Source organism: Opisthocomus hoazin, chromosome 12 (genome assembly GCF_030867145.1).
Source record: "Opisthocomus hoazin isolate bOpiHoa1 chromosome 12, bOpiHoa1.hap1, whole genome shotgun sequence".
Taxonomy (NCBI): Eukaryota; Metazoa; Chordata; class Aves; order Opisthocomiformes; family Opisthocomidae; genus Opisthocomus; species Opisthocomus hoazin.
This window is the reverse complement of record NC_134425.1, coordinates 16,573,289-16,599,747: the sequence shown is the minus strand read 5'-3', so window position 1 is coordinate 16,599,747 and position 26,459 is coordinate 16,573,289. Positions and strand designations below refer to the sequence as shown.

Below are 26,459 nucleotides of genomic sequence, written 5' to 3'. Positions count from 1 at the left end.
TGGGGCAACGGCTGTGTCCTCATTTCCCTTCTGCGAACCCCTCACGCCTTCTTGTGGGTTGGCGAGCGACCTGCCCTGGCTCGCAGCGATAACCGTCACAGCCACGTCGGTTCCCCCTCAGACGCTTCCCCCAGCGTTCCTGGGGCCTTTTCCTTTCCCCTTCTCCCCCCGCCCCGCCCCGCCAAATCCTTGGGTGATGGCCCCCACCAGCCTGGTGACGTGCCGGAGCATCCCTCTCCCAAACCATGCGTGCCGCTGGGCATTGCCACAAGCCACCAGGGATGAAACATCCCCTTCCCGGGAAGGTCCCCTCACCCCAGCCAGGAGCTGGGAGCCGGAGTGGCTGAGCCGCCAGCAGACCATCATCTGGAAGGGGAACCGGTGGGATCGGAGACGCGGGCGCCGCGCTCGCAAGCGGCACAGCTGGGAGAGCCACGCGCTGCCTGGCCCCACAGCCACCGAGGGAGCCAAGGCCCCCTTCAGACCCTCGTCCTCCTCCGGACTCTTCTTCGCTGGGCAGTGACAGCCCGCGGAGACCGCGGCAGCTTCCCGAGCCACGGCATCGCCCTCCATCACCCCGAACCCTACGGCTCCGCCGCAAGCGCCGTCACCGGTCTCAGCTCATCAGGATCCCACGGGGTGAAACGCTGGATCATGCCCCGGGGATGCGACAACCCCAGCCGAGGGACAGATCCCACAGGAGAGCTGCCAACGCGCCCAGCAGAAGACCCCCAGCGAGCCACGCTCCGAGCAGGAACAACTTTAATGGGCACAAGCCTGGTGTGCGGGTGCGCTCGTTAAGACTTCTACACCATCCAAAAATAGAACATCCAACAAAATAACAAAAATAGATTATTCCAGCTGCTAGAGGGTGTTGCGGGGGCAGAGTTACTCTGTCTGCGCTGGGGAAGGACCCTCTCGGTGACCGCCCGCAAGGGCTGAAGATGGGGCTTTTCCCACCCATCGTCGCTGGCCTCAGGGCGTGGGAGGGGACGTCCCGAGGCAGCGGGGACCCTCTCCCTGCCCCTTCTGCCACCTTCGCTGCCCAGGCGAGCATCCCTCCCTCCTGCCCCAACCAAGGATGCCAAGCGAGGGATGCGCTGCTGCCCGGCGCGGTGGGGTGGGGAAACGGGGGCTCGGCGGCCAACCCCGCCGCGGGTCCCTGGGCTCCCAGCAGCCCTACGAGGTGGGTGCGGTAGCAAAGCGGATGGCGTCAGCCATTCCCGCGGCCGTCCCCTGCACGGGGAGCCCTGGCACGGCACAGCGTGGCCATCGCGGGGCTCAGCCAAGGTGGCTCTGGCTGCTGTTGGGCTGCAGTTTGACGCTGTCAGAGCTGCTCTGCGAGTCCAGGGACTTTCTCGCCTGCAGCACCATGGTCCAGTACCAGAGGAAGATGAGGAAACCTGGGAGAGAGGAAGGGTGGATGAACCTCCTCTGATGACCAACGGCAGTCGAGAGCGAGCCAGCCAGCCTGCCCAGGACGGCTCCTCTTGTACCCCATCACCACCTCGCCAACACCCTGGTGCCCTTCAGAGGAGCCCAGCGTCCAGGCTCACCTTGGAGGGAGTTGATGATGGTGAAGATGTAGAGGGAGACAAGGCGAAAGACACCGGAGGTGAAGGAGAAGAAGACCAGTGCCCAGGGGATGCCCAGCAGGATGCTCAGTCCAAAGAGGGCTAGAACGTGCTTGAGCTTGTGGCCTGTCTTGTTCTGCCGGAGGATCTCCCGGACCATGGCCCCCAGCATGATCGAGTTAAAGAGGAACACCAGGCTGAAGAAACCCAGGTTCACGACATTATGGATCAGGGGGCTCGTGATCCAGCATCTGGAGGGAGGAGAAAGGCAGAGGGTTATGCTGTGTCATCCCACAGGGACATAAGTTGGAGGGCTTGGGGTAAGCACGAAGGTGTGGAGCAAATCCAGTGCCCAGCTTAGCTAAATAGGGAGGGCAGATTCCCCCCACATAACCCCCAGAAAAGCCACAGGTGGGCTAAGTAAAGCCTGCAGGACCCAGCGAAGGTCCAGCCAGTCGACCTTATCAAATACTAGGGACTAGGCAACACATTTCCCACAGCTCACATGGTTGCATTGGTGGATTTGCCACTGACGGATTCGTAGACGGGAATGGAGAAGGGGCCGTAGTTTGTCCAGCTAGCCAGGAAGATCAGCGTCACGCAGAAGAAGGGGAGTCCTGGGTGGCAAGAACAGAGTGAAGTGGCCACCCTTAATCCCTGCCCCTCCATCCTTCTGGAAGGATTTGCTGCCCCTTTCTCCCCGTATAAAGTACAAACCAATGTCCTCCCTCCCGAGGGGAACCCGAGGATGGAGCACACAACAAGGGCGCCTGGCCTACGCCCGGACCCAGCAGCGAGCTCGGTGGTGCTGACCCCAGCCAGGGTTCTCCCAGGGCTGTGGAATTTTAGGCCACAAAAGATCATGAGATCTTCCAATGGCAGCCTCCTGCCCAAAGCACGGCAGAGATGCGTGGGTGCTTCCTGCATCAAGCCCATCTCTCTGGGCTGCCCTGGACCTCTCTTTCAGAACAAGAGGATCCCATTACTATTTAAAGACCCCAAGCAGTGGCCAACCCATGCCTCCCTCGCTGGGTGACCCCCAGGGTGACCCATCCTTGCTCTAGCACCGGCTTCTGCTCTCAGCCATCAAGTCTCCTTCTCCACCGAGTCTCTGACCCCTCTGCTCTCAGACATCCGCTCCCCCACAGCTATGTCTCCATCCCCATCCAGGCACCACAGATGGTGGGCACCTACCCGGGTGCCCCTCCGCCCCCGTTGCCCGTGCCCTCAGGGCATCTGGGCCTCCCCCGTGCTCACCCCAGCCCACCAGGCAGAGCTTGAGGAGGAAGTGGTCGTGGTAGGCGTTGAAGACCTCGATCACAAGCCGGTAGAGGTTGTAGCCCTCGATGCCCATCCAGGTGAGGCAGCTCAGGAGGGAAAAGTGCAGGAACAGCCCCCCGGCTCTGCAGACTGCCTCACTGCTGCTGGAAGCCAAGTGCTCGGAGATGAGGAACGCGACGTCCAGGAGGAAGATGGCGCCCAGCAGGTTCATGTGGATGTGCATGCTCGTGATCTGGTCTCGTTGCTTGCTCCTGAAGAAGCGAGGAGGGGGAGACCTCACCACTGTGCCTGGCCAGCATCCCTGGTGCCCTGCAACAGCCCACAGCTTTGCACGGGGCAACTTGCCCCCACCAGAAGGGCCAGGAGACCCTCCGGTGACATCAGGGCTGGGAGCCTAACCCCATGGGTGGGACCACCCATTGCACGTGCAAATTCCCTGCATCTGACCCTGCATTTCAGGTGCAGGCCATGAGGAGCAGGGAGCGACACCATTTCAGCCCTGAATCAGCCACGTAGGATCAGTGACGTGACTCAGCAGACACTCATGTTCTCCGCCAGGCTCTTGAAAAGATCTTTGCAGGCTTCTGCTTGCCAGATCCATAACAACCGCCAAGCTGATTTTCCAAAATCACTGAAACCAGCCAGCGTTTTCAAACACCCTGCGGAAGACTTGACCAAGGGGGTGGTTTCTGCAGAGGAGAACTCTGCTTTCTTCAAGCGTGGCTCCTTCATCGTGCTTCTAGCCAGACCACCAGCTGTGTCTGGAGAGCTCGCGCCCACCCCGGTGCGGTGGCAATGGACAGGACACAGATGGGGAGCGTGGGGTGACCTGTCAGACCATACCTGAAGTGGAGGAAGAAGATGGTGCAAATGGATGCCAACGCTGAGATCAGGCAGCCGACGTAGGTTATGATGCTCAGGTATTCCCTGTGTATGTAGGCAATCTCCGGGGAGGATACCTGAGGAGGAAGAATGAGAGACTGTGAGGAAAAACCACCAGTGGGAAGGACATAGAGAGCTGTGGGATGGCACTACCCACCATCAGCACGGCAAAGTAGGTGAGGTGGTTGCATCTGCAGTCCGTCCAGCTGTCTGCCGTCACTGTTGTACAGCCATAGCTGTCCCAGCTCCCAGCACTGGCTGCGCAAGAGAAAGGGAGAGCGTCTGGTGAGCAGCGGGAACGTCTGCTTTAGGTTTGTGGATCTCCAGGGCGAGGTGTCCATGGCGGGGGGGAGAAAAAAGGGGGAGGTCCCAGCATGTCCCATGCCAAGCACACAGACCCAGATAGCACCCTTGGCACCAGGACCCCCATCCCTAGGGAGGGGGAAAGCTCTCAGGTTAGCTATGGAGGGGAAAACCTGAAACTTATCCCATGGGAAAGGTTTATGGAGCTGGAGCTCCATAAAGTTCCATATGGAGGAAGGGAGGTGCAGAGTGACTTTCACTCCTACCAGCAGATCCGTGGAACCCTGCAAAAGGAGCAAAGGCAGCGCCTGGCTTCACACTCGAGCGCAGCAGCACTCACCGGAGGTGTCCTCCTGCCAGAAGACGCACAGTGGGCTGGCGTTCATCTGCAACGACAAGACCATGGGCCCCGGTCAGGACGCAGCTGTAGATTCGCTGCCCAGCCAGCACATTTCGTAGGGAAGAACACGGGGCAGGAGGCAGGACAGTCTCAGGACACGAACTGTCCCGTACCACAGGACCGGGCTCCGGCAGAGACCGTTCTCTCGGCAGCTCGTGGAGCAGGTACTTTCCCTCAGGTCCCCTTTTTCACCCAAGGGGTTCAGCTTTGAGCAGGCGCTTCACAGGGCCATGAATGAGCCAAGGGAATGTTAACTCAAAGTGTTGCCCAGCCCTGGAGACAGTGCTGACGACAACACATCTGCAAAGCAGCATCTCCTGGACAGGCACAGGCAGCACCACCACCAGTGCGCGTGGCAAAGCCATGGTCATGATACAGCCCCAGAAGATGTAGCAGACCCTGTACAGGTAGGCCAGGGGCAGGGACCTGCCGGATTGTGATCACCCTCTAAGCTGGCAGGGCCTGAGCCCTCCTTGCTCCTCCATTCCTGGTGGGATCAGGTTCAACAAGGCTGTTTGCCCACCTACCGGCAGCTGGCCGTGGAAGAAAGTGAGGACGACTGGATCGGAGAGGTTGGCCACCACCGTGTCCACCAGGGAGATGCCGACCACCTTGTTACCCAGGATGTGGCTGCCATTTTCATCCTGGGGGAGAAGAGGAGGCGATGGCAGCATGGGAAGGGGTTGCTGCTAGGCATGAAGCAGGTGAGAGTCCCCAGGAAGGAGGTCCCATGCCCGTCAAACTTCTAGCTCATCTTTGTAGCATCTTCTCCAAGGAAGCACCAGCACCCTGGTCGGGGCGGCATCCCTGCTGCCCTTTAACACCAGAGCCCCCGGCACGGCAGGGACGCCCCACCATGCCATGCGAGTGGGCGTTACCTGGAACATAGTCTGGCTGCTGATGTCCATGAGGAGCACCCTGTGCTCCATGACCTCCTCCCTCCCCTTCGCCATCATGAACAGGCTGCTCGGCAGGTCCACTGCGAACCCATGGACCTCTTCACCCTCCTGCAAGGAGAGATTCATCAGGAGAGAGGTTGGGAGGGGATGCTGGTGGACCACGGCCACCAGGGCAGGCTGCCCAGGACCCACCTCTCGTTGGGAAGCAAAGGCCAAATGCCGAGGAGCCCGAGTGGGCTGAACCCTCAGGACAGTTGCGTGCACGGTGGCCTTCCCGAAGGTCTGGTTCTGTCCTTCGAGCTCCACCTTGGCCAGCGTCTTCTCCAGCTCCTCAAGTTTGCTGTTAGGGAAAGGGTGCAGTGAGCAGGATGCAGCGGGCACCTCACCGGCCGCAGCGGGAAGGGCACAAGCCAGGAACTCACTCCCGAAGCGCCCGCTGCTCGGTGGCTCCTGCGGCCGGTGCCGGGGGCTGCGCGATGAGGCTGTCCAAGGCGGTGAGCTGCTCCTCCACATCTTGCTCCCAGACGGGCATGTTCTCTGGAGAGGCTGACAGGCACACGAAAGTGAACGCTGTGAGATGTACGGGCAGAGCTGGCTTCCCTGCACCCTGAACCAACCAGGCACTGCCCCGCTGGGAGAAAGAAGAGGGCTTCAGGGTGACCCCAAGCCTGGGGAGCCGATGGAGACCGCAACCCAGAAGGCTTCTCCTGCCACCTGGATCTCGGTTCCCACCAAGGCCATCAGGACCAGGCTGGCTGAGGCTAGCTAGGTGCCTAGCAACGCAGACTGAACCCTCAGAAACCTCTGCAAAGCCCACAGTTTCCCAGAATTTTAGGAGGCAAAACACTTGAAAAATCTCCATCTTTAGGGAGCCTGGGTACCAAGCACTGCCCCGGGCTGCTTCAAGCAAACCCACATCCCCTTCCATCACCCTTCAGCTGTGCCTTCACACCGTCATGCTGTAGCACATCCTGGGACACCACCAATGCTCTGTTAATGGCTAGAGAACAGGCTGTGGATGAAACAAACCCTTGATTTCATTAAAATAACGTTGAATTGCCTTTACCAGGGAAGAAGTATTCCGGTGCACTGTCAAGGGAGGTGTTCTTCCCACCCCTTGAGATGTAGGACACGTTGAAGATGGGGGTGCTGGTTCTTTCAGTCCTCTGACTCTCCATCCCCCAGGTCATGCTGCCGGACGGGTCCTCACCCAGGAGGAAGCTCTGCTTCCCGTATGCCAGCCTCAGGGTCCTGTTGGCCCTGAACCAGTAGACGCAGAAGCGGTACCTGCCCAAAGCAGGTGGCAAGCTGTACTTGTAGTACGAGTTTCTCCTGCTTGGCAAAAAGGGACTTTTTATTATCAGCGCCTGGGCAGTGTTCTCAATGGAGATGGTGGCCGGGCCGTGCTCGTAGATGATGGAGCTGTTCTGGGTCTGGTTTCGGTCACCGCAGAAGCGGAAGTCCTCTTCCCGGCGGCCGCTGGCTCCCACCCCTGCGTTGCACAAGTGCACGGAGACGCCGGTTCAGCCGGAGGGGCGGCCACCCCCGGCAAACACCGTACCCCCGCGGCAGCCATCGCGTGTGCCATGCCAGGCTCTCCGCCCCGGGCATCCCGACCCCATCTGGGATGGGCTGCGTGATGTCGGCCGCCCTCCCAACATCCCCATGGCCATGCTGGGAGGGGTTGCTGGGGAGCCGAGGCTCCCAGGGCGGCAGGATGCCCCATGTCTTGGTGCCACCCTCTCCCAGCTGCCACCACCCATGCTGGCAGAGACCGACTGAGGAGCTCTCTGTCTCCAGAAGGCATGGATGGAGACCAATTCCTGACTCTGGAAAAGACCTATCCAGCCCCGGAGACCCCACCAGAGGCATGTCAGCCCATGAGATGTTTCACCTCTGTGGAAGCCACAGCTGCAAACGCCCCTTGGTGCTCCACAGCCAAATTTTGGGGCTGCCAATAATGTCCAGCAGCCCAAACCTGTCCCACCAGCCCGAGGCAGGACATGGTTGGGGACAGCCTACCTTGGAGGGGAGAGAGAAGGAGGAGGAGGAGGACCTTCATCCCGGGCAACTCTCTGCTTTGGCTTCGCCTCCGAGGAGAAAGCAGAGCCTGGAAGGGTACAAAGGGAAGGGGCCACGTGAGTATTTAGTTGTCACCCACAGTGTGGGGTCAGGGGATGGAGAGCAAAGGCTGTGCTGGTGGGACAGCGGCCGGTGTCACGGGTGGCTCCCCAGTGCCTCTGCCACCACGAGGAGCCCGGAGCACCGGGCATCCTGCCTGGCCATGGCTGGAGGGATGGTGGAGGCCAGCAGCTGGTCCCTGGGCTCCCGGCACGGGCAAGGTGCCCCACCGCCCCGGCACAGGCGTCAACCACCAACGACTGGGCGTGGGAGGGGTCCCCTCTTCCGCTCCCCGCTTCGCGTCTCGGTTTGGGCCTTGGCTTCTTATCGCGAGCGATAGGAACAGAAGGAAACGGCGGTTTCCTAATTCACCAGCCCTAAAATTATTTTTGTGGGTGCTTTGAGCTTCTGCAGATTAGCTGGAACTGGGCACGCTGCAAACCGCTCCGTCATTTCAGCCCGGCAGAAACGGGCTCTCCCGGGCTCATCCCGGCGACGCCGATAGCGACCGTGGCTGCCAAAACCCAGTCTGCCCCTCGCGACGAGCCGGGCAATGTCCTCCACATCCCCTTTTCCCCATCCCTTCATCCTGCCCTCTGCTCCACCATCCTTGTCCTTGTCCTTGCATGCAGCCGGGGCCCCTGCGACCTGCACCCCGGCCAGCGCTGAGCACCCTCGGGTGCTGCCGCGCCCACGCGCTTCCCCCGGCAGCAGCCTTCGCACCCGCAGCCCTTCCCATCACGCTTTCTGCCCACCCCGCGCCGCAAACTGCGTCTCCGGCACGGCTGGGCTGCACCGAGCTTCGCCTCCTCCTCGCCCCGCCGTCACCCCAGCGACGGGTCGAGGCTGGTGGGACCCATCCTGCCAGGGTCCGGCAACCAGCAGGACCTCCCCCACGGCAGGACGGCATCGGCAGGGGCTGCCGGACCGGCCGGCACAGCCAAACACTTCCCAGCGCCCAAAGCCAAGCTGGCACCCGGTTTGCCACCGCTGTGTCCCGCTCCGGCGCCGCTCTCCAAGCGCCCTCCTCAAAACCCACCGAGCGGCCGAATCCTGTTCCGTCTGCCGCACGCGGGTGCTGGGGCACCCACCAGCACCGCCTGCACAGGCGCCCAAGGGCCGGGACGGGGACGCTGCAGGAACACCCCCTGCGTGAAAACTCGGCGTCGCCGCCAGCAGGTTTCTCCCACCGGCACAAATTCCTCCCGGAGGTTTCTCCGGCCAGCACAGGTCCCGCGCCGGTGCATCGCTGCGGGCGCAGCCGGCTCGCCGCCCCTCCCCACCTGCTGCTTATCACTGGAAGACAGAGGCTTCAGGTTGTTAATTAACCCGCTGCCCTGGGTAGAATGGAGTGCGGCGCTACCGAGGTTGCCCAGCACGGGCTGGGAGCGTACGGCACAGGCAGGCCTTGGCAGCAGTGGCTGGATGTGGACAGGGCTGGCATCCCAGTGCCTTGCCGCACACTTGGAATCACACACATGTATCCGAAAAGCACGGATCTGGGGGGGGCAAAATGCCAGTGGCGATGAGAAACACCCAGATCGCTTCAAAGCAACGGAGCAGTAGGTGATGCCAACCGTGGCATGATGGCACAGAGCCGACGTGCCAGCAGAGCATCCCCTCCGGATAGGGAATGCTGAATCCCAGCGAGGCTTCAGCCCATCCCGCTGCGCTGGCTCCGCTGGGACGTTACTGGAGCGGCCGGAGGACGGGATCAGCCCCTTTCAGCCGTTACTCAGCCGGGACCAGAAATCCCTGTGGGGATGTGGGTGGGGGAGCTGGTATTTCCCCTTCAAGCCCTATATGGTCCCGCTCACCCCGACTGCCGACTGCTGTTTCCTGAGCCAAACAATAGCAAGAGAAAATCCCCTGAAAATGGTTTCGCAGCGGGAAAACACGTTTCCCATCCGTGCCGGCGATATGCAGCGCTGGAGGGAGCCGGATGCGCCGAGCCTGCGTGGGGCTGGATCTTGCCCCATCATCTTCCTGTCCCCGGGTGGCAGCGGGGACGTGGGGCATCGCCGTCCCCGGGTACCCGGGTGTAGCGATGCCATGCGTCCCCACCACCAGCGGAGCATCTCCTCAGTGCCACCTGCTTTCAAAAGCCCCACGCTATCGCGGTGACCGAGCAGAGACCCCCTTCGGCACCAACCCTACCTCCTCTCCATCATCCCTGGGGCAGGGTGGCTTTACCTGCTGCCCCAGCCAGAGCCTGGGAGCTGAGCTCCTCCAAGAACGCATACAAAAACTCCTCTTTTGGCCCCAAAATCAGCCAGATGATGTAAAAAGAGGTGGCGGGCACACCGCTGGGGCTATGCAGTCTGGAGCAAGCTCCCTTGCCGCAGGCACGGAGGGAGGCTCAGCCCCGGGCATCACATTGCATCCTCCCTTCAAAAGAGCACGCTGACCTCTGAAAGAAAAGCCAAGGACTAACATTGCAGCCTCTGAACCTGGAGGCAAAAGCAAGCCCAGTGTTTACTACCATCTCACTGCTCTCTGGGTGACTTGGCAGCAGGTATTTCAGCTTTTGGAGGTGGCACGTGGCTTTTGGACGTGACGTTTTTCCCGAGGAGAAGGGAAGATGCTCTGACGCCTCAAACAAACACGGGAAACGGGGAGATCCAGGGGCTTTTATCTCTGTTTTCCTTCCAGATATGTTAGGAAAATGTGCCAATGCTCTGTTCCTCACGACTCTAACGAGCCCACAGTTTGTCACCCACAGCCTGTCACCCAGGCAAGGACTTGGGAACTGGATGGGGAAACTGCGGCACCGAGCGGCAAGCCAGGACGGGCTCCCTGGGGTGCAGAACAGCTTTGCACAACCGACCCCCACGATAGGGACCCCATTGCTGTGCACTGGGGCTGGAGCTGCCCGAGGAGGCAGGTACCCCTACGGGGACCCCCAGCAGAGGGGATGCCCCAGCGCTGGTCACCCGGATGGTTCACAAAGTGCCCTTGTCCTTGGCCAGCGGCCCGTGCGCGCAGGGGCCAGCCCGCACATTATTCACGGCATCGGCACGCGAGCTGTTCCCGTCACCGGTGGGCGGCTGGGTCCGACCCGGCGCGTTTGTTAATGCCCGAGGAGCTGAGCAGCAGCTGCGCCGTGCCGGCAGCCTGGCTGCGCTGAGCCCGTGCCGCGGGATCGGCTTTTCGCGGGCTGCGGGGTCGCACACAACACCCAGCACCCGCGAGCTGGTTTTTGCCGACAGGACAAAACCAGACCCAATAAAGATTCCCACGGGAGCAGCACAGCTCCCTGCCAGATCCATCCTTCACCAGCTGCTGGCAACCATCCCTTGCCAAGCAGGCACAGGGAGAGCCAAGGGCAGGCTGGCACAGGTTGACCGCCGGTGCCCAAGATCTCTCGAGATGAAGGTTTTGCTTAAAGCCGGGTCTTAACATTCGAAATTTAAAAATATTTTCCACTTCCTAGAAAACACCACAGACAGAAATATCACAGCAAGCTAAACCAGTGCTTCCTCCAGCGCCCGGGCAACACGGCAGCCGGCTCAGCGGCATGCAAAGCCTGCGGCTTCGGCAGCGGCTGCGAACACCCTGCCAAGGACCAGCTACGCCCGCAGCGACTTGAGGGTGCCATGAAGCGGGCACGAAGCGGTGAGGGCTGTCCTCCCCCAGCGCCCCGTGCCAGGTCACCGGCCTCGGGGGGCACAGGCAGCCGTCCTTACGGCACGCTCCCGCTGCTCAGCCTGCTTTGGGAGAAACCCCTCAGCCTCCTTCTGCGGGTCAGCTCGTCCCTTCCCTCCACCCAAACCACCCCCCTGGGTTTTGAATGGCTTCCGAAACATCCCGTCCCCTCCCAGGTCCTGTTACTTCTGCATGAGCAAGGTTCCCACCGCCTGCCCGTGCCGTGGGTGCTGGGGAGGAGAGGCACGGGGCAGGGCAGAGCACCCCAGGACCACCCCAACCCAGGCTCCCAGGGATTTGGCAGGGGAAGCAGCCAACCTGGAGCCTGGCAAGGGTGAGCTCGGTCCCAGCGGGCTTTTCCGGCTGCAGAAAAGCCAAGCACAGCCGGGGCGAAGGCTGTGGCACCCGAGGAGCCAGGTAACGAGGCCATGGACCCCCCTCCTCCAGATCCCTGCCAAACCCCAGCTGTTCGTGAACTGATGGGAAAGGAGTTGGCGGGTCGGAGCCCTCCCGAAAAACAGGCGCCGACAGGCTGCTGCCCAGCTGGTACCGCCAGCCGCTGGCACGCTGGGAGCCACCCAGCCCGCAAACCCAGCGGGCACCGCGTCCCTCTGACAGCCGCGGGTGCCACCGCAAGGTGCAGGGATGGCCAGCCCCGGGGGTCCCTGTCCCGCCAGCGCGCAGTTGCTTGCAAACCTGTTGCTCTGCGAATAGCAGCCCCCGGGCCGCGGGATTAAGAGCTGGATCGCCACCAAGTATGCAGCATTTTTAGGACTCGGCTTAATTCATGGGAGCTGCAAACCCAGCAAGGGGCACGGCAAAACCCACCACGGCCACGGTCCGGGGCTTAAAGAATTTGTCCCCCCAGCACCACCTCCAAAACAGCCCTGGCTCCCTGCTGGCGGCGGAGCTCGGAGGGGGGTTACTGCAGCCCTCGGACCGTGAAATGAGCTTTGGCCGCCTTCCCTCCTCAACAGCCACTCGGACTTGTTGCCAGGAGGTTATTCCAGGAGACTTCATTTCAGTTCTCCAGCTGGCCTCGCTGCGTTTCGCTGGTCCCTCCGGACGGGCAGTTCGGGCAGCTTGCGGGCAGGGAGCACCCCGAGCATCCCGCATCCCGCAGCGGCGTGCCGGGACCGGCAGCGGCAAGATGAGATGTTGCAGGAAGAATCCCCCCAACAGGCATTTTTAGGGGAGGGAGATCACCCTGTCGAGACACGCCGGCGGTCCCACGGGATGCTGCGCCCTGCGCCGGGAGCGAGGAGGAGGAGGAATGGGGCGCCTTGGTTTCCCTGGGGCTGGGGAGCGGCGGCCACACGCGGGGCCCGGCATGGCGGCGGGGGCTTCGCGGGGCTCAGCTGTGCCGCCGGAGCAGCAGGGAGCAGCTGGTCCCGGGGTGGCTCCGGGGGCTTCGTGGCTCCGCAGCCCGGGAATTCAGCCTGGCTCCGGGGCAGGGGCGGTGTGGCTGAGCCCCATTTAGCAGGGATGGAGGCTTCACCAGACCTCGGCCACGAGCAGAGACCCCCGGCCCTGCCCGGACGGAGACGTCGCACCCACCGACCGCTCAGGCGTGGGGAGGCAAAAGGTCCCCGCACCTTCCAGAGCGGGGTGCCCCCCCAAACCCCCCGCCGAGCCCCCCTTAGCTCCATCCAGACAGGCTGCTCCCAGTCCCGCCGGCCAGCTGGGGTGCCCAGCGACACCAGCCCCAGCGCCCCCGTGCTCTCCCAGTCCTGCTGGGCTGTCCCCAGCGTGCGACAGACACCCAGCGCCGTGGCTGTCCCTGGCCCCGCACCCAGTGGGTCCCGCACCGAGGAACCCCGCAGCACCTCCTCCCAGTGCCCCCAGTAAGGGGACACCAACCAGCCGCGACCTTTGGGACCCCGAAAGCCGGACCACCACCCCCGGCTCAGCCGCTCCCCGCCGATACCTGTGCTCGGGTCGGGCTGGGCGTGCTGTCCCGGCTCGGCTCGGCTCCTCGCAGCTCGGCTCGGTTCCCCGCAGCCCGGCTCGGCTCGGTTCCCCGCAGCTCAGCCCAGCCCGGCTCGGCTCGGCTCGGCGCAGCCGCCCCGCCCCGTCCCGTCCCCCCGGGCCGGCGGTGACTCAGCGGGGCGGGACCGGGACCGATCGCCCCGCACCGACCCCTCCGAGAGGCTGCGGGATCGCTGCGGGGGGGGGGGGGGCACCAGCCCTCGGGCGAGGCACCTGCCCGGCTCGGCTCGGCTCGGCTCTGCCTTGGGACCACCGGGACCGGCACCGGGAGCGGGATGGGCTGGGGGTCGCGGCGGGGGGGCAGTCCGGGGTGTCCGTCCCGCCCCCCCCCCCCCCCCCTCAATCCCGCCGCCCTTCAGCTGCGGGCTGGCGGGCAGCCAGCGGCGGGAGGGAGCCGGGAGGCTGCACGCCTGGCTGCGAATGGGATTAAAAAATAACAATTAATGGGAAAGCAGCAGGGACAGAGAGTCCCTGCGAATCCCCCCCCCCCTTCATCCCACTCCCCGTGAGGCAAGGAATGGGGCAGGGAGCCCAGGCCCCCAACCGGGGGGCAGCCGGGGAGGGGGTCCCCCATGGAGGAGATGGGCTGCGATGTGGGGTGCAGAGCCCGGACGCGTCCCCTGGCCCAGGTTGTGCGGGTCCCATCCCCCACCCCAAGGCCAGAGCCGGGCCCCCAGCCCCTCGCGACCCCGCGGCGGTGGGAGCCGAGGCTGGAAGCGTCGCGGCTGCGATGGGCGCTGCGAGAGTGGGCAGAGCGGCTGCCAAGTGGTGCCCGCATCCAGCCGTGCCAAGCCCTTTGTGTGCCATGAAAAGCAGCTGGGCCGGAGAAAGCTGGGGCTGCCGGGAGCCGGAGGGAGGGCGGCGAGCGGGGAGGGCTCCGGGAAGTGCCCTGGGTAAATAGTTGCTCTTGCAGATATTTTCAATGGCTTGAATGAGGCTTTTCTTTCTGCTGGGGGAAGGGTGGAAACAACCCCCAGCTCCAGCGAGGAAGGCGATGGAGATAAAAGGCGGTGGCACCGGCAGCGCCACGGCTGCGCTGGGACCCCCGGAGCGAGGGACATCCCGCACGCTCGCCTCGTGCCCTCGGCTTGGTTTAACCTCCAGCTCTGAGCCCCGAATCCCCCCGGCTCCCACGGGACAAGGCTCCCATGGGAAGCAGCTCACGCAACCGCACGAGGCCAGACCGTGGTGAATGCGGTGGCCTTTGAAGCCCAACCGTCCCCACGCTGCCAGCAACACAGCTGGCTCCGAAACGCACACTCGTGGCAGCCGGAGCCGTGGGAGCATCGCAGCGAGCCAAGCCTCCCACTGCAGGTCATGCCGACCGGCTCCTTCGGGAAATACTGTAAATCCACCTCCCAGGAATAACGCTGCTCAGCCCAGCGATGGCTCCTGCAGGATCGGGCACTCCTGGAGAGGGAGATCAGGTGCAGACCCCGCGTCCCATCGGGGAAAAGGACATTTTAAGCCATCTTTTCGCCGCTATTTATGGAACAAAGAGCCGTTTGTCTGCGCTTGACACTATCAGGAGTTGTTTTTAGGTTGACGTCTGCACTTGTTGATGTTGTCGGGATTATCTGTGAGTTGGCAGGCGGAGCTGCTGCCTGCAAAGTCGCTGGCTGAGCACGGAGAGGGAGGAAATCCTCGTGTTGTCCCCTGCCAGGGACATTTGCCCTTGGGGTCAGGCTGGCGGCACTCACTCAGCCTGATAAGGGTTTTACTCCTCAAGCTGGGGAGTTCCTCAAAGCCCTAAAAGTTCCTGAAAACCCTCAAAGTTCCTCAAAGCCCTAAAAGTTCCTAAAGCCCCTCAAAGCTCTTCAAAACCCTGAAAGCTCCTGAAAACCCTAAAAGCCCCTAAAGTTCCTGAAAGCCCTAAAAGCTCCTAAAGCCCTAAAAGTTCCTAAAAGACCTAAAAGCTCCTAAAAGACCCAAAAGCTCATAAAACCCTAAAAGCTTCTAAAACCCCTAAAAGATCCTAAAAAACCTTAAAGTTCCCCAAAATCCTAAAAGCTCCTAAAGCACCAATATTTACTAAAAATCCTAAAAGCTCCTAAATACCCTAAAAGCTCCAAAAAGCCCTAAAAGTTCCTGAAAGCTCTAAAAGCTCCTAAAGCCCTAATAGTTACTAAAAATCCTTAAAGCTCCAAAAGCCCTAAAAGTTCCTAAAAACCCTAAAAGATCGTCAACACCCTTAAAGTTCCCAAAAATCCTAGAAGATCCTAAAGCCCTAAAAGTTCCTAAAAGCCCCAAAAGCTTCTAAAGCCCTAAAAGATCCTAAATACCCTTAAAGTTCCTAAAAGACCTAAAACTTCCTAAAAGCCCTAAAAGTTCCAAAAAGCTCCTAAAGCCCCAAAAGCCCATAAAAACCCTAAAAGCTCCTAACCCCCCTGAAAGATCCTAAAAAAGCCTTAAAGTTCCCCAAAATCCCAAAAGCTCCTAAAGCCCTAAAACTTCCCAAAAGCCTTAAACGCTTCTAAACACACTTCAAGTTCCTAAAAGCCCTAAAACTTCCTAAAAGCCCTAAAATATCCTAAAACCCCTTAAAGTTCCTAAAAGCCCTAGAAGTTATGAAAAGCCCTAATAGTTCCTAAACGCCCTAAAAGCTCCTTAAAGCCCTAAAATTTCCCAAAGCCCTAAAACTTCCTAAATCCCCTTAAAGTTCCTAAAACCTTAAAAGATCCTAAAAGGTCTACAGTTTCCTAAAGCCCTAAAAGCTCCAAGAACCCCCCCTGAAAATTCCTAAAAGCTCCTAAAAGGTCCTAAAAGCCCCCAAACTCCGGGCGCTGGTGCTGGCGGCAGGCGGCAGCGTGCCGGGAGCACCGGGCAGGTGAGGGCATGTCCTGGCAGGCTGCTGCCGGCTGAGGCGAGGTGCGGGTGAGCCGGTTGGGTGCCAGCCCTGGCCCGGGGTGCCGAGACCCCCCCCCCCTCAAATGGGGAGGTGGGTCCCCCCCGCCCCACGTTGGGGTTTCTACGTCGGGCAGCAACGGTAATGGTGAGTCACCGGGTGCCGGAGCTGTAAAACCCAACCACGCAGAGAGCAATAAACCCAACTTGCTTGTTGAGGCTCGGCTTTGCAAATAAACCCACGGTGACATCAGGGGAAGTCGGGGGGAAAATTGGTCCCCGGGGGTATTTGCACCAGCAGCGGGTGAGGATGCTCCCGTGGGATGCGGGAACCGGGCTCGTCTGCTCCATGGCAGCCGAGTCTCAACACTGGATCCCAAAATGGAGCCGAGGTTGCCATGCACAGCCACGACGCCGAGCCGCCTTTCCTGGGGAAGAAAGGACGGCGCAACCCCCTCCGGCAGCCCCGCACCGGCCTCCCGCCCGATAAGGCGCAGCGGAGGGTAAACAGGGTTGGTTTCTCCTTGGGGAGGTTAGACGGGCTGGCTCCCCCTTCTCCTGCCCGCAGTGCCCCGGCGCTGGGGGGCACTGGGGGTGGTGGGAGGTGGAAGCCCACCCTGAGCTCCCGGGGGACCTTGGGGAGGGTTTTGACCCCGCTCATGGCGCGGTGGAGTGGGGAACGTGCCCTTTCTGCCCCCGGTCGCCGGGAAGGGGCCGAGCTCTCCGGGGACCACCATGCCCCGCGGGAGCCACGTTCCCGCTGCTGGGAGCCAACCGGCCGAGCGAGCGTTTTCCAAGCGCCACCAGACACCGGAACAAGGTGCCTTCATGTGCCGGTGCCGGTGCGTACGCAGGCACCGGCAGCTGGCGTGACGCACGCCACCAGCCCTGAGATCTCAAGGTGGGGAGGAAGGGGCTCGGAGAGTGGATCCCGAGAGCAACCGGGGGGCTGGAGCCGCCGTGGCCGGGACGTGAGTCTCATGGGGGACGAGCCCGACGCTTGGCACCTCACCAAACCCCCAAGCTGCTTATTCAACAGCTGAAGTCAGCCGCGGGCACGGTGAGGCATGCACAGCTCATCGGGGAGCGCGCCAGCGAGCCGGGGCAGCCGGAGCTGGTTGCGCTGGTGCCCAGTGGGCTGGCAGCTGGGGGCACGGCCCCGGCGCAACCGGCTTTTCTCCTGGGGAGGGATGGAAACTCGGCGGCACTGGCTGCCCTTTGTGAACGGAACAAAGAACAAGAGCCGGTGGCTCCCTTCGCTGTCCAGAAGCGGGCCCTGGGAAGCAGCCAGCCAGGAAAATGCCGCTCAGCAGAGTGGCACGGGAAGGCAGAGCCAGACGGCGCGTCACCCGGGATGCTGCCCGTCCCCTGCCCGGGTCGGCAACGGGCAGCACCAGCACACACTGCAAGCTGCGAGCACAGGGACGGTGGGGACCCTGCTGTCACTGTGGACGGATTCGCGGCCACGCCAGTGTCACCGCACTGTGACACTTCTCTGCATCCCGGCGGGCAGAGTGGGATGCCCGGCTCCAAAACCCCAGGCACCAGGCAAGGCAAAACTGTGGGTGCGGTTCTGGGCTAAGCCCGGTGTAGGGTGATGCAGAGGGGGCTCAGGGCTGGCTCGCCACCTCCAACCAATGCTTTTAGTCCCTGCAACTTGTCCTCGCTGTTTATTTCGCACAGGCTGGACTGCTTAAACCCCAATAAAGCGTGCGGTTGCACTGAGGAACGCTGCTCGGGGTCTGCCTTCCTCAGTGAAAGCGGGGGGGAAGCCGAGGTACCGGTTCGCTGACTCACTTCCCACCCTCCCCTCCGCCCCGGCGCATCCGCCCGATGCCACGACAAAGCCCCGCTCACCCGCTTGCCCACCAAGCCGGGGCTGCGGGTGGGCTCTGCGCCCGCGCTGGCTGTGGGGCGAGCAGGAGAGCTTTCGGTGGGGTGAAAACCTGGGGTTGGGGGGTTTGGGGGTGCCATGGCCTTACAGCCGCGCTCACCAGCCCGCAGCCGTGCTGGCACCAAAGGGGTTGGGGGGGATGTAGCCGGGGAGATCCCGCTTCGCCCTGTCCTGTGTGCGATGATCCGGTGGCAGCTCCCCGAGGGGACTCAGACGTCACCTCCCGGCTGTCAGGGGCTCCTCCGCACCGCTGCCGGCACCATTACCGGCACCGCTGCTGGCATCGCTACCAGCACTGCCAGAGCCCCGCGCCACCAGCAGCCGGCCCTGTGGTGTGTGCAGTCCAGAGCTGGGACCATAGCCGAAATCCTCGTGCCATCTAGTGGGACCTTCACTAACGGCAAGGCTGAGCGTGGCTCTGGGGGGCCGGGGTGATGGGGTGGCAGGGGATGGCTGCCAGAGCCACACCGCTCCTCAGGCGGTGGAGGACACCTGCATCGGCAATTAAACGGCGCATTTAATGAGAACTGTCCGCGCTCGGCAGCAGAAGTCAGTGCTGGGTGCCAATGGAGGGCTGCAAGCCGGCAGGGCAGCCGTGGTCCGGGGGAGCGCAGTACCCCGAACCCAGCCCCCAGCAAGCGGCAGGTCCTGCTGCCCCGAAAGCCAGCTTTGCAGCCCAAATGCTTCCCCTGACGAAATCCACGGCGTCCGCGGCACCGGCGATGCCACCACGGCACATCCTCAGGGAGCAGCCCCCGAGCTCCCCTCCGAACCCCGAACCCCGGCGTCGGGACGCATTATCGGGAGGTGTTGCTGATGGAGCCCGGCTTGGTCCGGTGGTGCACGGTGACGTACCAGAGGCAGACGAGGAGACCTGCGGATGGGCGGCAACATCGTCGCTGCCGTGGGTGCACCAAGCTCCCACAAGGAGCAGGAGGGTGACGAGGACCCCACTGCTCCCAACCCACGGGTTGCCCGTCCCCCCGAGCCCCCCCGGTGCTCCCCGCCGACCTTGCAGGGAGTTGAGGATGGTGAAGAGGTAGAGCTGGGGGACGAGGAAGACGCCAAAGCTGGAGAAGGCCAAGCCCCAGGTGGTGCCCAGCAGACAGGTGAGCCCCAGCACGGTCACCCAGTCCCTCCTGGCCTGGCCCCGCTGCCGCCGGATGCTCCACAGGATCGCCACCACCCTCGCCAGCACCAGCATGTTGAAGAGCAGGATGAGGCCGGCGTAGCAGAGCGTGGCATAATGGACCGGCGGGCTGGTGAGCCAGCACCTGGTGGAGGGGGGTCTCGTGGGGACAAGGGCCAGCACCCCTGAGCTGGGCGCAGGAGGGGTGGCAGAGCTATGACCTGGCAAAGCCATGGCTGGCTCTGGCTCTGGGCCAGCCCCGTGTGCCTGGTGTGCCCGGGGTGCTCAGGCTGCATGGCGTGCCCAGGGTGCCCCGTGTGCCCAGCATGCCCAGGGTGCCTTGCATGCTCGGGGTGTGCCTGGGGTGCATGGGGTCCATGGGGTGCTGGGGTGCCCAGGATGAGTGCTGTGCCTGGGGTGCATGGGGTCCATGGGGTGCTGGGGTGCCCTGGATGAATGCTGTGCCTGGGGTGCATGGAGTGCTCGGGGTGTTGGAGTGCCCAGGGTGCGTGTTGTGCCTGGGGTCCATGGGGTGCTCGGGGTGCAGGGGTCCTCGGCGTGCTGGGGTACCCAGGGTGCATGCTATGCCTGGGATTCATGGGGTGCTGGGGTGCCCAGGATGAATGCTGTGACTGGGATCCATGGGGTGCCCAGGGTGCTGGGGTGCCCAGGATTAATGCTTTGCCCATGTTCCATGAGGTGCTCAGGGTGCTGGAGTGCCCAGGGTGCATGCTGTGCCTGGGATGCTCGGGGTGCTGGGGTGCCCAGGAAGAATATTGTGCGTGGGGTGCATGGGGTGCTCGGGGTGCTGGAGTGCTCAGGGTGCGTGCTGTGCCCAGGCTCCATGGGGTACTCAGGGTGCTGGGATGCCCAGGATGGACACTGTGCCTGGGGTGCTCGGGGTGCTGGGATGCTCAGGTGCATGCTGTGCCCAGGGTCCATGGGGTGCTCAGGGTGCCCAGGGTACCTGGGGTCCATGCTGTGCCCAGGCTGCCCGGGGTGTATGATGTTCCAGGGGTGCTCAGGGCCCACGGGGTGCCCAGGGTCCCTGGGGTGCCTGGCGTGCCCAGGGTGCCGAGGGAGCTGGCAGCCCCCTCCACTCACATAGTCGCGTTCCTGTAGCCTGCAGAGGTTCTCACGGCGTGGTACCCATACGTATCTCTCTTGAAGACAAAAACAGCCACCACCGCCAGCGTGGGCAGACCTGTGGGCAGTGGACAGGCTGTGTGGGGCCGTGCCGGGGCAGCTGTGCCACGGGCAGGCGTGGGCAGGCAGGGCCGGCCGAGTGCCCACTCACCCCATGCGCAGAGGCACAGCTTGAGGAGGTAGTGCTGGATGTAGACGTTGTAGACCTTGACGAGGAGGAGGAGGAGGTGGAAGGCTTCGGCGGCCATCCACGCCAGGGCGCAGAGAAGGCTGGCGTGCAGCAGGGCGGCGGCGATGCGGCAGAGCCCCTCGGCGCCGGCGGCCAGCGGCGAGCTCAGCAGGAAGCTGCAGTTGAGCAGGAGCAGCGTGGCCAGGAGGTGCATGTGGATCCTGGTCGTGGTGTCCCTCCGCCGCTGCCTGCAAGAGCCGGGAGGGCAGCGGCTGCTGGCGGGTGCCTGACAGATGGCACAGCACTGCATGGCATGGTGTGGCATGGCGTGGTGAAGCGTAGAATCATTGAACCACAGAATGGTTTGTGTTGGAAGGGACCTTAAAGATCATCTGGTTCCAACCCCCCTGCCATGAGCAGGGACATCTTCCACCAGCCCAGGGTGCTCAGAGCTCCATCCAACCTGGCCTTGAACACTGCCAGGGAGGGGGCAGCCACAGCTTCTCTGGGCAACCTGGGCCAGTGTTTCACCACCACAGCACAGCCCAACATGGTATGTGTGGCATGGCACAGCACAGCGTGGCACGGCACAGCATGGCCTGATGTGGCATGGTGTGGCATGGCATCATAGCATGGCACAGCACAGCCCAACATGGCATGCATAGCATGGCATGGTGTGGCACAGCCCAGCCCAGCGTGGTATGCATGGCATGGCATCATGGCATGGCATGGCATGGCACAGCACAGAACATCCCAATGTGGCATGGCAGGGCATGGCACAGCATGGCACAGCCCAACGTGGCATGGCATGGCATGGCACAGCACGGCACAGCTTGGCATGGCATGGCTTGGCACGGCTCGGCTCTACCTGGAGAAGCAGCAGAGCAGGAGGGTGCAGAGGGCGGCAGCAGCCGAGAGGGAGCAGCCGATGGTGCTGATGTGGGTGAGCGATGCCAGCTGGGCCGGGGTCAGGGTGCCCGCCGGGACCTGCCGGGAGCGGGGAGGGGGGTGAGCCGGGGCAGCACCCACCCGCTGGGAAAGTGGGGCTGGGGTGCCCTTGCCAAACCACCCCCCTGGCCACCCTCTCCTGCAGGACACCCCCCATATCCCATGTCCCTCATACCCCCCGTACACCCCGTACCCCCCATATACCCTGTACCTCCACACCCACTGACACCCACACCTCTGGGGAGGAGGAAGAAGGATGGAGGGAAGCAGGAAGGGGGAAGGGGGGCTGCGGACCAGCAGGACGGCGAAGTAGGTGAGGTGGTTGCAGCGGCAGATGACGGTGCCCTCCATGTGCGTGGTCTCGCAGCCGTACCTGCTCCAGCTGCCCGCGCTGCCCGCGCCTGCCGGAGAGCTGCCGTCGGAGGGTGGCACAGCACCCAGGGGACGGGGACATGGAGGGGACATCAAGGGCTGCCAGGACTGCCCGGGAGGCAGACAGGCGATGCCCTCGGGGTGGCAGCGAGTTGGCGTTGCCCCTGTCCCGGCCGCGGCCACACTTACTGGCTCCAGGCTGCCAGAAGACGCAGGTGGCATTTGAGGCATCCTGGTGGAAAGGGGACAGAGCGGGAGAGCTGGGGACCCTCTCTGCTCCCCGGGAAGCCCAGAATACCTCTGGTCCCAGCGCAAAGAGGGGACACTTTCTCTTTGCCCGACTCCAGGGGAAACGCTGTCACTGGGGACCCCCCGGGCTCGTGCCCACGGCGGAGCCCCGCTCACCAGCACCATGTCGTGCCAGAACTGGATCTCCACGGGGCGGCTGAGCCCGGCCACGCTCCCGCTCTGCAGGAAGGCTCCCAGCACGTCGTCGTTCAGCACGGAGCTGTTGTCGGCATCCTGGAAGAGTCGGAGTGCCTGGGGGGGGGTCCTCGGTCCCTGAGCATCCCAGCGAGGGGTGGGTGATGGGGCAGGCATGTTGCTGGCTGAGGGTGCCTAGGGGGTCCCTGCAAGGACCTGCGGCTCACGTGGAAGAGGCAGGGGCTGTGGATGTAGATGCAGACGAGCTTCTGCTCCGCTTCCCGCGCCTGGACGCCCTCCATGAGCTCCGCCGGGAAGTTCATGGCGTGCCTGAGCCTGCTGCCACCACCCGGCTTCATGTCCTGTGCCGGCAGGCGGGGGAGAGATGGGTTTGGGGGGTCGGGGTGCTGCCCCGGCTAACCCCTGGCACACAGCCACCCCAGCTACCAGTGCGGCCCCGCAGCATCCCCCGGCCCCGGCGGCAGCTCCAGCTCTGCCACTGTGCCATGGCAGCTGCTCCCGTCTCAACGTCCGAGCCCTCTCAGCCCGTAGCACACGGGGTGCTGTGGGTGGGGTGGCTGTCACCCATGGGTGGGCACGTCTGTGCTGCCGAGCCCACCGTGGGGCAAGCACGGGACAGAGAGCATCATGCTGGAATGCTTTCCCAGTGGGGTTTCGCACCTTGGTGGGCTCCCCCTGAGGGTCTCCGCTCCCAGGTCCCAAGCTGGGGGGTCCCAGCTGGCAGGCAGGCACCCCTGCCTGCAAAACCTGCCTTGTCCCGCAGGAGGGCACCTCTGGCTGGGGCGGTCGGAGGTCCCTGGCCGGGCAGCCCCATGGTGGGGGGATGTGCGGCCACATGACCCCTTCCACTGGGACGGGGAAGTCACCCGGCATGCTCCCCGCTGCAGGTTCCCTCTCCCTTCCCGCCGCGGGGAGGTGGGGGCCAGGGCTTCTCTTTTCATAAATCAGAAGAGCTTCAGGATGGAAACCATGGTGCTCAGCTGCAGAAACCCCCCTGGCTTTAGAGGCCCCCAGATTTATCCCAGTGACAGTGCTGGGGACCTGCAGCCCCGGCTGCCTGTGGCACCCTGGCAGACCCGTTTCTCAGGAGGCTTCACTGGCGTAAAGCATCCTTGGAGGATGATGGAAACCCAGTGTGGGTAAGCGTCAACCACCCCAGCAGCCCCCCGGCACCTCCCACCCAGGACGGAGGGATGGAGGGGGTCGGGGGGTACCGGCATCCCCTGGGAACGGCCCCAGCAGCGCGGGGGGACCAACCATCCTGCTGCTGAGCTTTAATCCTCTGAAGCGTTCAGCCATGAACTTGAACATGTAGGTCTCCACCATGCCGCCTGTGAAGTTGAGCTTCTCCTGGCGGGCCAGCTTCTTCTCCAGCCGGTTTAACCTGCACGGGGAGGGTGTTTGGGGCAGGGTGCAGCAGGATCCGGCCCCCGTGGGTCTGGGGGGGATGACGGAGGTCTGGGGAGCTGGTGCTCACCTCTCCCTGGCGTGGTGGGCGCTGCTGCAGCCCTGCTGCAGCTCCTTCTCCAGGGAGTCCATGTCGCTTTCCACCTCCTCCAGCTCTGCTGCAGCCACGTCGGGAGCTGAGCCTCGGCACATGGCACCCTGCCCTGCTCCCCATCCTGCCCCAGCCCGGGGAGCCCCGAACGGCCCCCAGAGCACCCAGCCTGATGCCAGGAGGGAATATGTCCCTACCTTGAGCCTGCAGGATGCAGGTGGTGTGGCAGAGGACGAGGACGATGAGTGGCAGGGTGGGCATCGCCATGGTCCTCCCCTGCAAAAGGCACCCAGGACCTGGGCAGCCCCCCAGAGCCCCACCACACGTCTCCCAGGACCTCAGTCCCCCAGAGCCCCCACCCACGTCCCCCGGGACCTCAGCCCTCTCCCACGTGCCAGGCGCAGGATGAGGGCAGGGTGCTGGTGGCTTCCTCCCCCCAGCAGCCAAGCCCCACCGAAGCCACCACCACGGCAAAGCCCCAGCCCGGAAGCGCCAAGCGGCTGCGCTGGCGGCAGGGTGACAAGCAGGATGTTTGCCGCAGCGACTGATGCCCTTCACATCTCTTTTACCGTTACAGTCGTAAAACTGCAGGGGTGAGGATTCTGCCTCCCCCCCGCCCCAACTCAGACCTCGCCGCCATCCCGGCTCGTGGCTGCAGACCCCCGGCAAGCAGCCTGCAAGCCAGAAGGCTCGCCGGCACGCTCCGCCGCGGTGCCGGGGGGCTTGCCGGCAGCGGCCCAGCACCAAGCTGGGGAGAAGGAAGCGTCCCCAGCACAGGGTGGCAGGAAGGCAGCTGGCAGCAAGATTTGCATCCGTTGCAACGCCGCACCCAGCACCGCTCGCAGCACCACTTGCCGCGGTAACGCCGCCGGCACCGAAAGCAGACGGGGCGAGAGGCTGCGAACCCAGCGGTGCCGGGGCACGGCACCGATGCAGAAATGGTTTTTCGGCAGGTGCAGCGAGGGGATCGATGCTCGAGGCGCGGAAGCTGGTGATGGCGGGAGCCTGCCGGGGCAGGAGCCGCGGCAGCGGGCAGCACGGTGGGCAGCTGCCTGCACAGGCTGCCCTCCGACCCCGGCAAGGGACAGCCGCCGAGTCCCCTTCGGGATGTTTTCCAGTAAATGACCCTTTTGCTTCTCACCAGTGTAACCCTCGGATCCCCGGGGCCCCTGCTGCAGGTGCTTGCCCCAACCTCTCCTGCCACCCGGCACGACCCGGCAATGCCGAATGCCGTCCCTGCCGCTGCCGAGCCGCAGAGGGCACGGTTCCCTCGCTGTGCCCTCCGGAAACGGCACGGCACACGTGTTGCTTCGGGTGGGTTCTGCCTTCGTGAGGAGCAGCTCCGTGCCCTGGCGAGCCCCCAGCGCCGAGCCGGCCCCCCGCATCCCCCCCTCGCTCTGGCGAAGCCCCTACCTTGGGCACGGAGCAGCTGTCGGTGTCGGCACCGCTGCGGTGGGCTCAGCCGCTCTGGCTCTGCCTGCACGGTGGTTTGGGCGGCAGAAAGGGAAGTGTTCGTATGCAGATGAGCAGATAAAATCGAGAGAGCTTTTGAGTTTCCTTTTGCTTACTCTTTTTCGCAGCCCAGTGAGGGACTGAGGTGGGGGAGAGCACCCCTGGCACCGCCAAACCCCAAGGACACGGCCGGCAGCTGCAATTCTGCATGGCCCTGAGGCAGTCTGCTCCCCGGGCATGTCTCATATAATTAACCTTCTGCCTCTAATGAGCTTCTCCCCGCCAGCGTCTCACCAGCAGCCCTTGCTATCAGGTGCCAAGGAGCTGGGCCAGCAGGGCACGAGGCCGGCGTGGCTGAGCAGGGACCTGCGCTGGGGCTCAGGCAGAGAAGGAACGTGTACGGACATTGGGAGCAAGGACAGGCGACGTGGAGGACTGCGGAGATGCGCTTTGCCATGGGAGGGAGAAAATTCACGAGGCCAAAGCTCAATCAGCGTTAGAGCTGGCCAGCACTGTGAAGGACAACAAAAAAAGCTTTTTAAAATATATTAACAGCCAAAGGAGGATCGGAGACAACACCAGTCCGTTGCATGACGAGGTCGGTCACCTCACCGATAGGGACACAGAGAAAGAGGAGATGTTTAATGCCTTCTGCTCCGCGTTCTTTAACACTGATGATGGGCCTGGGGAGCCCCAGAGCTCTGCATTGGGAGACCGGGACCGGGGGGATGATAAGCTCCCAGCCGATCTTGAACTTGCTCAAGACGTGCTGCTCCAGCTGGATGCGTGTGAGTTATGGGGCCCAAGGAGATTCACCCCAGGGTGCCGAGAGACCTGGCCGCTGTCATCGCAGGAACTCTCTTCGTTGCTTTTCAATGGTCTTGGGAGTCTGGAGAGATCCCAGTCTCCTGGAAGCTGGCAAATGTTGTCCCCATTTTCAAGAAGGGTAAGAAGGAAGACCCCAGTGATTCCAGACCTGTCAGTCTCACCGCAGTGCCTGGTGAATTATGGAGAAGGTTATTCTGGGAGTTACTGAAAATGCTTGAAAAACAAGGCAGTCTCTGGTCATCGCCAGCTTGGATTCACGAGGGGAAAGTCCTGCTCAACCCACTTGGTTTCCTTTTATGATGAGGTCACCTGTGTAGTTGACCAAGGGAAGCCAGCAGATGTGGTGGCTTGGGGTTTCAGCAAAGCTTTTGACGCTGTCTCTCACAGTATCCTTCCAGGCAGGCTGTCCAGCGCACAGCTAGACATGTCCCTCAGGCGTCGGGTGGGCAATTGGCTGATGGGTCAGGCTCAAAGAGGGTGTCACAAAAATGGGGTCACATCAGGCTGGCAGCCAGTCACCGGTGTGGTTCCCCAGGGCTCGATTTTAGGGCTAATGCTCTTCAATGTTGTTATAAATGATCTGGAAGCAGGAATCAAACGTCCATTAAGTAAGTTTGCCAATGATACTAAACTAGGAGGAG

At 62.9% G+C, this 26,459-nt stretch overlaps 2 protein-coding genes across 7 annotated transcripts; both read right to left on the bottom strand.

The window, feature by feature from the left end:
• Positions 1-745: 745 nt before the first annotated feature.
• ADGRG1 (adhesion G protein-coupled receptor G1) lies at positions 746-13,278 on the bottom strand. Its single transcript, XM_075434055.1, has 14 exons — positions 13,033-13,278; positions 7,362-7,449; positions 6,406-6,831; positions 5,762-5,885; positions 5,532-5,679; positions 5,319-5,447; positions 4,968-5,084; positions 4,381-4,426; positions 3,895-3,995; positions 3,699-3,814; positions 2,832-3,106; positions 2,080-2,191; positions 1,557-1,825; positions 746-1,403 (listed from the first exon to the last, which is right to left on the bottom strand). Exons 2-14 carry the CDS (start codon positions 7,399-7,401, stop codon positions 1,282-1,284), a joined length of 2,025 nt encoding a protein of 674 aa, XP_075290170.1. The 5' UTR covers positions 7,402-7,449; positions 13,033-13,278; the 3' UTR covers positions 746-1,281.
• Positions 13,279-18,493: 5,215 nt separating this feature from the next.
• LOC142362869 (adhesion G-protein coupled receptor G5-like) lies at positions 18,494-25,025 on the bottom strand. 6 transcript variants are annotated; one of them, XM_075433775.1, is made up of 13 exons: positions 24,952-25,025; positions 23,736-23,814; positions 23,518-23,605; positions 23,298-23,424; positions 22,247-22,381; positions 22,002-22,118; positions 21,786-21,828; positions 21,519-21,625; positions 21,145-21,263; positions 20,259-20,524; positions 20,066-20,165; positions 18,844-19,106; positions 18,562-18,706 (listed from the first exon to the last, which is right to left on the bottom strand). In XM_075433775.1, exons 2-13 carry the CDS (start codon positions 23,803-23,805, stop codon positions 18,630-18,632), a joined length of 1,512 nt encoding a protein of 503 aa, XP_075289890.1. In that variant the 5' UTR covers positions 23,806-23,814; positions 24,952-25,025; the 3' UTR covers positions 18,562-18,629. The 6 variants fall into 6 exon arrangements, with proteins under 6 accessions (XP_075289887.1, XP_075289892.1, XP_075289888.1 ...); XM_075433772.1 differs by having other exon boundaries at positions 18,494-18,706; positions 21,519-21,828; XM_075433777.1 differs by lacking the exon at positions 20,259-20,524 and having other exon boundaries at positions 18,494-18,706.
• Between the last annotated feature and the right edge of the window lie 1,434 nt (positions 25,026-26,459).

Excerpts from the sequence above, each read along its gene's own strand:
- LOC142362869 (XM_075433772.1), bottom strand. The coding sequence starts at position 23,805 with ATGGCGATGCCCACCCTGCCACTCATCGTCCTCGTCCTCTGCCACACC. Across the intron at positions 22,119-22,246 it reads ACAGCCCCTGCCTCTTCCAC|GATGCCGACAACAGCTCCGT; the intron begins GTGAGCCGCAGG and ends CGACTCTTCCAG. Across the intron at positions 20,166-20,258 it reads GCTGTGCCTCTGCGCATGGG|GTCTGCCCACGCTGGCGGTG; the intron begins GTGAGTGGGCAC and ends CACTGCCCACAG.
- ADGRG1 (XM_075434055.1), bottom strand. The coding sequence starts at position 7,401 with ATGAAGGTCCTCCTCCTCCTCCTTCTCTCTCCCCTCCAAG. Across the intron at positions 5,085-5,318 it reads GCAGCCAGACTATGTTCCAG|GATGAAAATGGCAGCCACAT; the intron begins GTAACGCCCACT and ends CTTCTCCCCCAG. Across the intron at positions 3,107-3,698 it reads ATCTTCTTCCTCCACTTCAG|GAGCAAGCAACGAGACCAGA; the intron begins GTATGGTCTGAC and ends TCGCTTCTTCAG.